This window comes from Schistocerca gregaria, chromosome X (genome assembly GCF_023897955.1).
Source record: "Schistocerca gregaria isolate iqSchGreg1 chromosome X, iqSchGreg1.2, whole genome shotgun sequence".
Lineage (NCBI taxonomy): Eukaryota > Metazoa > Arthropoda > Insecta > Orthoptera > Acrididae > Schistocerca > Schistocerca gregaria.
The window spans coordinates 414,659,423-414,673,042 of record NC_064931.1 but is presented as its reverse complement, the minus strand read 5'-3'; the positions used below and the strand labels follow the sequence as shown (position 1 = coordinate 414,673,042).

Sequence of the window (13,620 nt, the reverse complement as noted above, 5' to 3'; positions counted from 1 at the left end):
TGGGTGGTTAATTAATAACAAATTTTGTAACTGAATATATGTATTGCATAGGTACTTTGAATATCCTGAGCTCCTTAAATAAATGTCTGCAAGATGACCTTGGGTGGGCTCAAGCTATTTTTCTGATCACACACTTTTGTGCAATGAATACTTTTTTTCGTAATGATGGATTACCCCAAAATATGATGTAAAATGAAAACAGTGAATGAAAATAGGCATAGTAGGCTAGTTTACTGGTATGTTTATCACCAAAATTTGCAGTAACCTTAATGGCACAAGTAGCTGATCCTAATCATTTCAGCAGATTATCAATATGTTTCTTTCAATTCAATTTCTCATCAGTGTGCACACCCAGAAATTTTAAATATTCTGCTTTAGTGACAGACTTCTGTTCAAGGTCTATATTTATCAATGGTGTTGTGTCATTTACTGTACAGAATTGTATGTACTGTGTTTTCTCAAAATTCGGTGAGAGTCCATTTGCAGAGCACCACTTAAAAATTTAATTTTCTGAAAGACATTATTTACAATTTCCTCAGATGATTTTTGTGTTTTGGGTGTGATTATTATAGTTGTATCATCAGCAAAAAGAGTGGCAAGGAATATATATATTAAGAACGATAAGGGACCCAAGACTGGACCCTGCGGAACACCATTCTAGATACCTCTCCAGTTAGAGGACTTTGCTGATTTTTGCAGACTATATGTACTATTAGATTCAGCCTTCTGCATTCTCACAGTTAAATGAATTAAACCATTTGCGTAATGTCGCATTCATACCACAATACTTCAGCTTATCTAGAATAATTTCACGATTCACTCAGTCAAAAGGCTTTGAGAGATCACAAAATATCTGAGTGGGGAGGGGGGGGGATGTTTGGTTATTCAGAGCATTTAACATTTGATCAGTGAAAGCATACATATCATTTTCTGTTGATAAGCCTTTCTGAAAACCTAATTGATATTTTGTTAGTACTTTATTTTTACATATATGTGATGCTTCTCTTGAATACATTACTTTTGCAAGAATTCTGGATAAAGCTGTCAGAAGTAATATTGGGCAGTAGTTGTTAGCATCAAACCTATTATGCAGTGGTTGAACAATAACATATTTCAGTCTATCTGGAAAAAATTACATGTTTCAGTGAGCTACTACATATGTGGCTGAGAAACATGCTTATCTGTTGGGAACAACCTTTTAGTACTCTCTTGGAAATGCCATCAATTCCGTGCTAGCTTTTACTTTTGAGTGAATTTATAATTTTCGTAATTACAGTAGGAGAGGTTAGTTGAGTCAGTCTCCATTGGTACTGCCTCTTTCAGATGCTGCATTGCATTTTATAATGAATATCTGGATCCTACTTTCTCTGTGACACTTTAGCTGGGTCCGATTTTCTCTGCAACACTTAAAAAATGATTATTAAAAATGTTTTCTGCTTCTAACATTTTGTTAACAAAGTTTTCATTGAGTTTGATAGAAATACAATCTTCCTGTGCTCTCAGTTGCCCTGTTTCCCCATTTAACAATATTCCAAATTGTTTTAGTTTTATTATCAGAGATGCTAATCTCAAATGCATGTACTTCTGGAGTTTTTAATAACTTTTTATAATATGGTGTGGTAGTTTTTATAGTGTTTCGCTGTTTCTGGACCATTACTCCTCCTAACTATAAGATACATTTTCCTTTTCTGTTTACAAGGTACTTTTATCCCTTTAGTAAGCCATGGCTTTTTAGATGGTTTCTTACAATTATGTTTCACTGTTTTGTTGGAGGAACAGTTTTCCTATATACCCACAAAGGTATCATGAAGTAGGTTAAATTTTTGGTTAGCATCAGGTTCCCTGTACACCTTTGCTGCAAGCTTTCCCTAAAATTTGCTATTGTTAATTGAATGCACTATTTTGGAGGACTGTTTTGCATTACTGTATGGAGCTATGTCATATACTGTAACTAGCTGTGCATAATGATTAGATAGCGTACTTAACAGGAAAAGTATTTATTTGATTAAATTTGCCTTGGCCCATAAAAACATTATCTGTCAGTGTGCTGCTTTCCTGTAGTATCTGAATAGAAAAATCAATAACTGACATCAAATTGAAAGAATCAAATAATACTTCAAGGACAAGCTTTCTATCAGTCTCTTTCATCAAATTTACGTTGAAATTGTCAAAAACAATAATTTGCTTCCCTCTGTCTGACAGATAGCACAACAAAGAATCCAAGTTTCAAAAATAGCTGAAAATTTCCCAATGGGGGCCTATACAAAGCTACAGTTGTAAAAGTACCATTATTTAGTTTTAAGCTCACACGCGTATTCTTCTGTATGTTCCTCAACACAAATTTTTTTAGTTTCTAAATTTCCCACACTATGACAAATTTTAACATATATGACAAGTCCTCCTGTCTCCATAGTGTCTCTACATACATCTGCTGAAATTTTATATACACCTTCATTTATCTTTTCCATATATGTGACTATATGATGTTCAGTCACAGTGCTGTAGCCACAGTGCAAAATTATAGTATTCAGATAGGATTATTTTGCTTGGTGATTGTGCTGTTTTCGACAAAGCAAGCAAAGTGGCATTAGGAAAAGAAAAACAGTTTTTTGAATTTTTATCCAAACATGAAACTCTTACCACTGATTCATCACATTTTTGATATCATTGAAACTGTAGCAGTGGTTTACTTATTAACGAAATACTTAAAATTTGTAAAAGCTGCACCAAATGTCACCACTAAAAGACCAGAGTGTAGTCTCAGTGTGCATCACAAGTTTTCAGATTCTATCAACTATATATTAAAATTAGTAATTTTGTATCAACCATACAGCAATGTGCAGGGTACAATAACAGTTTACTTTAGTCTTTCTAATTGCATTTATATATTCTCTCTGTATTAGGTTGTGTGTTGTAGACATAAAGAAGTACTATACATTTATAGATGTTTTGATTACCATAGTTGTTTTTGTTTCAATTTGATAGATTAGTTTTACTTTACAGGTGCATCGAAATGTGATTCCATCTGCAAGTGTAATGTCTCTTCTGGAGGAGAGAATTTTTGATCGCCTAATTCACCGGACTCATGAGGAGATAAGGGCTAAACGTGTTCTTGATAACTCAATGTTTCTTTCAACTGATCACCATAATTCCACATTTAAATCAAACAATGAAATGTGAGTGAAAAGGTTCAATAGTACAAATTAAATCAATTTCACAGGAGTTCATATCCACATTTCTGCAGAAAACATAATAACGGAATGTTACATTGCTTGTAAAAATTCAGAAAAACCAATCATATTTAAGAACATTTGCAGCATGTTTCTATAAGTAAAGTATGAATATTCAGTTTTGTAAATTACAATTGTCTGACTGCTCCTGTTGTGAAATAATAACTACTTTCACATATTAAAATCGTGGAGATAAGAGAATGAAGATTTTGAAAGATGGGAATATGATTTGGTGTGAAGAGTGAAGGAAGAGAAGGCAGAAGTGACAAATATGTGACAGCCTGTTCCAGTTAATTTTTCAAAAAATGGGAACTGGAGAGGGATGTTTATAGGATTGTAATTAGGACATTTACTCGTGAAGTTGGTGAAAAGAAAGACACAGAAGCGTGAACTGCAGAGATCATTTTTGTACCTGGTATACCTCTCAGCATGAAGCTGGTTTAATCCATGATAAATTCCTACCCTATAATAACAGGTGTTCAGCTAGTCCTTTATGTACAGTATTAGGTATAATAAAATGTCATATCTTTACCCTTCAAGTTGGTAGTTGCCATGCTTGCACCTAGCCTATTGGTGATAGTTTACATGATCAGGTGGCACAGGAGTGCAGCATTTTATTTAAATTATTTCCTTCAGTGTAGGAATCATGTGTTGAACAGTGATGAAATATCCAGGAATTCTTAACAGTAGACCCTTACTACATTCAAGACATACATGATTACTTGAAATAAACTTTGTTTGATAGTCTTTGAAGTAATCTTCTAAATAAAGCCCACTATCTGCAGTATGTGCCCATTACTTTCCAGTAGTTCTATTATGAGACATAGCCTCAAATTTTTCTTTGCATCTTCCTTTGCCTTTTCAGTGCTCTGATAAACAATAAATGCACTGTACACTTGAACATTAATGGCCTTCTCAATATTTTCATTACCACTTTACATATATATATAATTTCTTTTCACGAGGAAAGTTTGTGGTTCCTGGTTTCTTCCTACTTCCTCACTTCCCGATGAAGGTCTTAATGGTGCATCAGCACAAATATACGTACGCTTAACTAATGAAGTAGTGATGCCCGTCGTCTACAGATGCAGAAGAACACATTTTAACATGAGAAACTGCAACTGGTGAGAATGTGGTCTTATTACCACAAGTGCAGAAGCTCAGAGATTACCAGTGATTAACTCAGTTTCCTGGCTAGAGAGGTTAACTCATATAATAAACACTTAAGAAAAAACTTATTTGAAGGAATACTAAGCATGCATTAGGTGTAAGAACAATAATAAATTTTTCTGTTCCATTGAAGAGCTATAAACTCAGAACTCTGGTTGTATATACAGTAGAGTGTAGATTAAAATCTCCAGAGCAGCACTTAGAACACTATAGAGGACTCGTATTTCACAGACAGATTAGTTTTAGTCTGATTGATGTTGCTGCAAGCAGATAAGTTTCTGCACCAAGTCACTGTAGTTTGCCATTAAACTTGTAGTATGATTTGTGCAGCATGTATGCAGTAGGTGATAAATCTTCCAAATACCCAAATCTTAGTAAAAACAATGTTCACAGATCAGTGTGTTGCATAAATAATTACACCATGAATATACAGCGTATTATGTAATGCAGTATCAGTATATTTAAATGAATAAAATGTATCATTGTGAGGTATATATTGATAGCATTCCATGTAAGGTTTCAGATTATGCTCAGAATTGTGGAAATGGCACAAATAAAAAATGAAGTACAAATGCAAAAAAATTATGAGACAACAATAAGGAAATTTATTAAGTAAGTATAATTTAGAAGGGACTGTATGTTGTAAGAGACTGCAATAACGATAAGATGATGGCATTTAATGAAGTGCACTATGCCACAGGTTGGAAATGGGAACCAAGGAGACAACTATGGTGTCACAGCTGCTTTATGTTGGTTAAGGTGGTGGTAGTTGCAATGTTTACTATTTCAGTAGTGAAATACTTAAGAATTAAAACAAAGCAATAAATTTGTTATGTAGCTATGTTAATGTGTATATGAGTACATGATCATTGTTCTTTGTAACAACTGAAGTGATATGAGTGGGGTAGGTCATGTGAAAACAATTATAGATTGTTAAACTAATTATAGATTAAATATACAAAATTATGCTATATAACTGAAATTAATAATTGTTATTATTAATCATGAAACTCAGTATGCAAATGTAAGATATTACTGGTTTTTTCCCTACAAATATAGATATTGAGTAGTATTTTCCCTCACTTCATATAAGAAGGTGAATGAGAGCAGTTTTATTGCACAGAAATGATAGGGCCCAGAGTATTTTTGGTTGCTTGATTTATTCATGAGAGGGAATCAAACAGCAAGGTCATCATCAAGTGGCAGCAAGATGGAAACACAGGTAAACCAGCAACCCCTGAATAAAGTTTGGGGGAAAGAGTCTTTTAAGGTTTACAACATAGGAGAAGTTGGCCAAAACACTATATGGGTATAGACTTACTAGAGAAGTGCAAGGGGGGAAGATAGCAATTTTAAGCCCTTCTACATTTTTCCATCTGCTGTTGCTTGGCGCATAAATTTTCTCTGTCCATAGTATCTGTATTTTTAGTTTTATTTCATGGTTCTTAGCCATCTTGCAATCCTCAAAAGAGCTCTGCTGCAAGGAAATCATATGTAATGAGTCACCATTAATCATTTCTGTTTTATGTACCTGCCTGCTGCTCATCACTTTCTTTTGAAGCTGAGTGGTGGCTGAATCTCTAACTCTTTGTTACCATTCCATTATTGTACCATCTGACATGTAATACACAACTTCGGTACTCGTTTTATTATTTGTTATTGTTTTTACCACCACATTGCTATATAGAGAGTAAAATAAGCTAATCACCACATCGCTATATAGAAAGTGAAATAAGCTAATCACCAATGTTTTAATTCTCTCTGATGTATCCATCAGAAGTAATATTTCATTCCATGAGATAGTGTTGAATCATGCAGTGCAGGCTTTCACAGACAGTATTTACATCCTTGGTGGATTTTTAATGAGCATTAGGCCAAGCTCTTAAGATATGTTTCTGTGCCTGATGTTGTATCTGCATGTACAGGAGACTTCATCAAAAGCTAGGGAAACTGTAATGGCTGCAAAATTATCTTCAGTGGAAAACAAGAGCCACTTTGTACATCATTTACGTATTCTTAATTTACTAAAGAGAGATGCCCACCTTGAATACTGATCTGACAATTTAACGGAGGAATTTTGATCCACTTTTGTAGAAAATCTGTAGAATTGTGTATACAGCTATGTTAGACCATGGTAGTGTTCTCAGAGTGGGCTTGCTTGGGAAAAAAAAGTGTTGACTGTCTGATGAAGTCTGCAGCATTAGTACATGAATGTTACACGCAGGAACATGTCTTCAATCATGGTCTGATGTCCATATAATAAAAATGATCAATGAGATAGTGTTGAATTTTATTCAGTCATTGTAACAAAGATTGTAATGACTGTGATAATATCGTCAGTGTAATACTAGAGCAACTTATTTACATTGTTTATCTGTTCCTATTTTCTGAAGAGATGTGCCCACTTTAAATACTGCTGGATCATGTTAGCTGTGGAATTGTAATGCATTTTTGTAGAACATGTGTTGAATTGTGTATGCAGCTTTAAGCCCTATGTTATTCTTTTTATGACTGCCATTACATGTTTTTATTGATTCTGTAATGACAGTTGGTTATATTTATATTAAGTACTATTTTGTCAGATACACAGGAATTATTCTTTTAAAACTTTTGTTTATTGCCTAAAATGTAGACATAGTTCCACAAAACTATGTTATGATTATGTTTATATTAAGTACTATTTTGTCAGACAAACAGGAATTATTCTTTTAAAACTTTTGTTCTTTGCCTAAAATGTAGACATAGTTCCATAAAACTTAAGATGTGCACTTTCTATTCATAATAGATACTCTTGTTTGATTTTGTCTTTAAGTGTAATGAAACATTATTGAAATAAGCTGCCCCTTATTTAATGGTGCATAAATTTCATTTGCTTATATGGTTGTGATCCTGTTTGTATACTTCATGCATATTCTTTCATCCACTTTAAATGTAAACAGTGTAAATGGAGAGCAGTGCTCAGAGTAAATGACATTGTCTTTATGTTCCATCTTACCATAAATCACAGCACTTTGTGTTCTTATTATTAAAATGTCCTCATGATTCTCTGAAGTATTGAAGTTTGTGATTTGGTTGATTCCATATTTTCTAGGGTGTGGTCGGAAGGCTTACCACATTTTGTTGAATTGTAGAGGCAGTTAAGCACAGCAGAAAGAGAATAAAATTAACAACTTTTGATTTTGCATAACTTTTTAACTATATCTGTTGTTAATTTCATACACCTTTAATTGGAAGTACTTAATTTTACTGTTTTGTTTGTGTGATTTGAGAATGTTTATACAAGTGTAGACAAGGAAGGGGCTGATTTCTTTCTTGCTCCCACTCTGCAAGCAGCCTTCAGATGCTATTAGTAACTCTTTATTGTATGGTATGTGCTCATAGAAATTGTCATGTATTAAAATGTAATATTGTCTTGTATTCTTGGATAGAAAAAATGTCTCTATTTTCTGATTTCTGACTAAGAAGAATTTGCTGAAATATTCACAGAATGCCAAATGTATGACTCAGATCTCTTGAGTTCTTGTACTTTTTTTCCAATACTGGGTGCTTCAAAAATGACACAAGGAAATGGAGTAACTTCAGCAAAATTTCTTAAATGCAGTCAAAACTTTGACATAAAGAAATTTTTATATTCTGTAAGTCCTTATTGTGGTCTTGAAAGAAATTATTAATAAGACAGTCAGTGGACTTAAGTATATTTGTGTGCATTTGTTAAACTTAAAACATTGTAGAGTTAGTTATTCAAAATATACAGAACAGACATGAATTAAAAGGTTGTGTAACATTTGTATTATTCAGTTTCCTCTGAAAAACTCTAGATGTTTATACATTATGTTTGAAAACAAAGGTAAGTGATAACCAATTTCTTCTTCTTCAGAATTGGTAATGTGCTGGTTGCTATTTTCTTCTCTTCATTTAATTCAGTTCTTTGGAACATACCCCACATCCAAAGAAAGTTATTTTATGAACAGCAATTTAATGATTCTGGCTCAAAAAGTCATTAAATTGAATTACACACTATTTTTGTGTAGGAAAGCGCACAGGATTATGAACTATCCAGTATACTAAAGTGTGTAGTGTCAGTGCTTTTGACATGATCTCTGCACCAAATATGAGTACAAAATTTTCATTGTGTAAAAAAAACCATTACGCAGATAATTTTATCCACTTGAACACTGATATTAGAACATTACCTTCATATATAGCAAATGCTGACAGCAAAAGTTGATAAAATTAATTTCTGTGGGTGAATTCCAAATGTACACACATTCAGTTCTCAGGAATTTAATGGACCTTGTTTTCCTCTATTGCTGTATTGATAGCTGAAGAACAGTTATTAAATTATTCCTAGATCTGTATCTACATGGTTACTTTACAGATCATACTTAAGTGCCTTTCAGAGGGTTCTTTGAACCTCCTTCACATTATTTTTCTAATGTTCCAAACTCCAAGAGCGAGCAGGAAAAATGAACACTTAAATCTTTTTGTACAAGCTCTGATTTCTCTTGTTTTTATTGTGATGATTATTTCTCCCTATGTAGGTTGGCAACGATAAAATATTTTCATTCACATTCAGAGGAGAAAGTCAACTCTCATCATATCCATGACACTCTCTCCCCTACTTCATGATAATACAAAATAACCTGCTCTTTGGACTTTTTCGATGTCCACCATCAATCCTGAACTACACAGGAATACTCTTAACAAAGGACAGACAAGCATAATGTTGACAGTCCGCTCAATGGACCTGTTGCATCTTCTAAGTGTTGTGCCAATAAAACATAGTCTTTTGTTTGCCTTCCATGCAACATTATCTGTGTGATCAGTCCGGTTAAATTGTTTGTAATTATAATCCCTAGGTATTTAGCTGAATTGACAGCCATTGAATTTGTACGATTTATCATGTAACTGACATTTTAATGAATTTCTTTTCATACTCATGTGGATGATCTTTCTCCTTTTAGACATTGCAGTTCCCTTTGCAGTTAGATAGAATTAGTTACAAAACCCAAAAGTCATCTGAAGGTGACTTCATTACTTACCTGACAAACCATATGCAGGCAAACACACACACATATAGGGTAACAATTATTGAACTATGTATTTTAAAAAAATTAAAACAAACGTAAATTAGTTACATTGGCAATGATGTGGTGCAAGCGAATAGAGAAACTCTGCATGACCCACTGAAGTATCCGAACATTATGCTGCCGATGACCTCATGAATTGCTCTTTTCAGCTCAGCAATGGTTTTGGAGTTATTGCTGTACATCTTGTCTTCAAATATAGCTCCACAAAAAGGCGTCGCATGTGTTCAGAGTCATAAACTATGGCGGCCAATCAAGGCCCATGCCAGTAGCCTCTGGGTACCCCGGAGACAGAATGCAGTCCCCAGAGTGCTCCTCCAGAACATCAAACAGTCTCCTGCTTTGATGAGGTTGAGCTCAGTCTTCCATGAACCACGTCTTGTCAAATTCAGGATCACTTTGGATAATGGGGATGAAATCATCTTCCAAAGCCTTCACGTACTGTTTTGGTAGTCGCTGTACCATCAAGGAATATCACACCGATTATTCCGTGACTGGTCATTGCACATCACACAGTTGCCCGTTGAGGGTGAAGAGACTTATTGATCACGAAATGAGCATTCTCAGTCCCTCAAATGTGCCAATTTTGCTTTTTGACAAACCTATCCAAATGAAAGTGAACAAGTGTATGCACATGCGCATACTAATTCCCATCTTGCCCCGTGGTCAGTGGTGAACTTTGAATGTCCTAGCACAAACCGTTCAGAAGTTATGGTGATTTTATTTTGTATAGTTCAATAATTGTCACCCTGTATATCACTTATTAAATCATCGGTTGTTGGGGCAGGACAAACATAAATCTAGAGCTTTTCAAATCTTAGGTCCCTTTTTTAGATCCAGTAACTAGATAGTAAAAAGGAAAAAGTTATATAAAATGTACAGGATGGGGAAAAGAGGATGTAAGGGAAAAATTTGTCGGAACTCATCTTCAGTGCCTTTTGTATTGTTCTTAATCAGTGGTCCTTATTCATTTATCCAATGTATAGCATCTTATCCTTTCCCCATCAAGAAAGCAGTTGCCCAACCATTTATGGGGAGAGCTACAGTTTAACGTGGAATCTGAATCATTGTGAAGCCTGATTTATTATTATTATTATTATTATTATTTCCACAAGCAACAGAAAGTCCTGGTTGAAATGTCAGCAATTGTGAAAAGGATAGATTGCTACGCAACGTAAAAAAGACACGCCGAGTTGTAGAAGGGCACAATGAAAAGATTATTACATAATGAGCTTTTAGCCAAAGCCTTCTTCAGAAAACGAAGTAAAATGCACACACGTGTGCGCGTGCCCAAACACACACACACACACACACACACACACACACACACACACACACACACACACACACCTCATGCTTACATGACTGCTATCTCTGGCCACTTTGTGCAGACTGCAGGGAATAAGGCTTTGGCTGAAAGCTGAGTGTGTAAGTCTTTTTTGTCCCGGCTGTGTAATGTGTTTTTGTTGTGCTTGCCTGCAACTCAACGTGTCATCTTCATGGTAAGTATCAATCAATCTATCCTTTTTATAATTGCTAATTTTTTCCCTTCAGGGACATACATTTCTGGAGCTGAATGTCACATTAACTTCCAGTGGAGGGAGGGGGGAGGGCACATACGTAAAACCATTGATACTGGAAAAAACACCATAGGTAAAACCATTGATACTGTACTAGTCATCTGACACTTATCTGTGCACTCACAAAGAAGTGCCATAATTGAGAAATTACTGTAATCTGCACACTCAGAACTACAATTGCTGTGGTGTTATTATTTGTAGCACATTTTATAATAGGGAATTTGTCATTTCACTTAATAATTTCTGAATCCTTCAGCTCTTCAACATAATGTTACACATTAATCCATAAAAACAACATGAAAAGGATAGATTGTGACTCACCACATAGAGCAGGTGTTGAGTTGCAGACAGGAACAGTGAAAAGACTACTAAACATGTAAGCTTAAATCTTAAATGTTTAACAGTCTTTTCATAATGCCTGTCTGCAACTCAACATCTCTTCAGTATGGTGAAAAGCAATCTACCCTTTTCGTATGGTTGTTATTCCATCGTGGACTTATCATTGTTTAACCCCTGAGTCTGTGTGTGTGAAAAGAAAATAAGAAGGAATTAATTCAAACTTATTACCTTAAGCAAGTTATAAAATTAGTACTTATCTCTCAAGAGTAGTGCCTGTTGTAGTTGTGGACAGGAGAGTGTTGCACAAGACACTGTATCATGGTTTGTAAATGGGGGACCTGTGGGTTAGATCTGGCCTGCAGTTGGTTTCAGTCTGGCCCCTGAAAGAAATCTGTGGAAGAGAGAGTTAGGTATTTGCACTATTCGCTGCCCAGGACACATTTTTGGATTTTCCACCAATGCCCATTTTGTTTCAGGTTTGCAGCTTATGGTGCTGGCCAGTGAAAGTTTTGCTTATTCTGTGCATGTTCTAAGCCATTTTGCCACTGCTAGATTTGAATAACGAGGAGAAACATGTTTCCATTTTTAGCCCAAAGCTATGCCCCCGTACTCGTATTTTCACCTTGGATCAGCTCTGACAACGCACACATTATTTACAGCGTACAGAAGAAGCAACCCATCCCTATGTGATCAGTAATATTTTTAGACAAATTTTATAAAATGTTTGCTTATAGTGTTTGCGAATAATCACACACTAAATTTCAAACAATTGAATTAGCCTACCTATCTGGAGCCAAAAATCACAAAGTTCCTCCTAATAGCTTATTGACTGGGATTGCCTATCTCATTATCGTACTTTGTTTTTCTGTTCTTTCTCATATGGATACTATAAATAATACTTGGCCATTGTGGACATATTAAAACACTGCTACTGTTGACACTGAAGATAACTTAATGAATTAGCTGCAAGCAGTTGCAGGTGTTTATTTTACCATGATGATGTTTCAAGGTGCCTAGCGTACAGTATTCATATATTTACTTTTATGTGCATAATGTGAACCCTGTGTCTTTACTAAATGCATTGCAGAATTTTGCAGTGGAAGTTTTTAAGATAACATATGGAGATGGAATGGACATAAAATGAACATACCACCAAAAATCCATTTTTGAAGTATACCAGGCATGTCAGGAAGGGGATGCCATTCAGCCGGCTGCTGTGGCCGAGCAGCTGTAGGTGCTTCACTCCAGAACCACAGTGCTGCTACGATTGCAGGTTCAAATCCTGTCTCAGGCATGGATATGTGTGATGTCCTTAGGTTAGTTAGGTTTAAGTAGTTCTAAGTCTAGGGGACTGATGGCGTCATATGTTAAGTACCATAGTGCTTAGAACCATTTGAAGCATTTTTTGATGTCATTCATATTGGTCCATTATCCCATAAGCATTAGCATCATGGACACTATAGTTTTGACTAGGAACACTGCTGTCATGTCACATGGTGAGGTGTCCTGTGAGCTTGAACAAGGTATGTTAATCAGGCCTATGGGACATCAAAGGTTGTCCATACTTGCACTATATAGTATGTCTGCATTTTCATCACTGTATTCATTACTTTTATTGATTTCACAGCTGATATGTGTGAGGTTTTGTATAGCATGCCTGAAAATAGTTGTGAGCTTGGAGTATTTGATCAGTAAATGAAAAAACACACCCTCTTTGTTCTCCAAGTATATTCAAACTGAGCTGAAAAGAAATTGCCCCAGTTATGATGAAAAGACAACAAAAACACTTAATGATGGCAGTCTGTTTTGCAACAGTGTTTTTCTTATTAAATTGGCCTCTGTGGTTAATTATATTCCATCATCAGTTTCTCGTAACTTGCATTTGGGAAATGATGCTTCAAAGCCATGTCTGGCGTCCAGTTTTAGGTTCTCCGTGACTTCCCTAAATCGCTCAAGGCAAATGCCGGGATGGTTTCTTTGAAAGGGCACGGCTGATTTCCTTCCCCACCCTTGACTCAATCTGAGCTTGTGCTCCATCTCTAATGACCACAGTGTCGAGACATTAAACCCAATCTTTCTTCTCCTTCATAAGGTAGATGAGAGTGCATACTAGTGGTGAGTATTTTGAGAGTCAAGAATAACTGAATTCCATGTTTTTGTTGTTCTAGAGAACTAATGTTGAGTATTCAAATACCACTACCGAGAATAAGACCT

The 13,620-nt window shown here is 35.2% G+C and overlaps 1 protein-coding gene across 2 annotated transcripts in view; it reads left to right on the top strand.

Annotated features, from left to right (window-relative positions):
* Positions 1 to 4,689, top strand: part of LOC126297859 (transcriptional adapter 1-like) — a 151,672-nt gene extending 146,983 nt beyond the window's left edge. For both annotated transcript variants that reach the window (XM_049989140.1, XM_049989141.1), the window contains one exon: positions 3,004 to 4,689. In XM_049989140.1, coding sequence (XP_049845097.1) covers positions 3,004 to 3,180 — 177 coding nt within the window. In that variant the 3' untranslated portion in view covers positions 3,181 to 4,689. The remainder of the gene's footprint in view (positions 1 to 3,003) is intronic.
* The last annotated feature ends 8,931 nt before the right edge of the window (positions 4,690 to 13,620 follow it).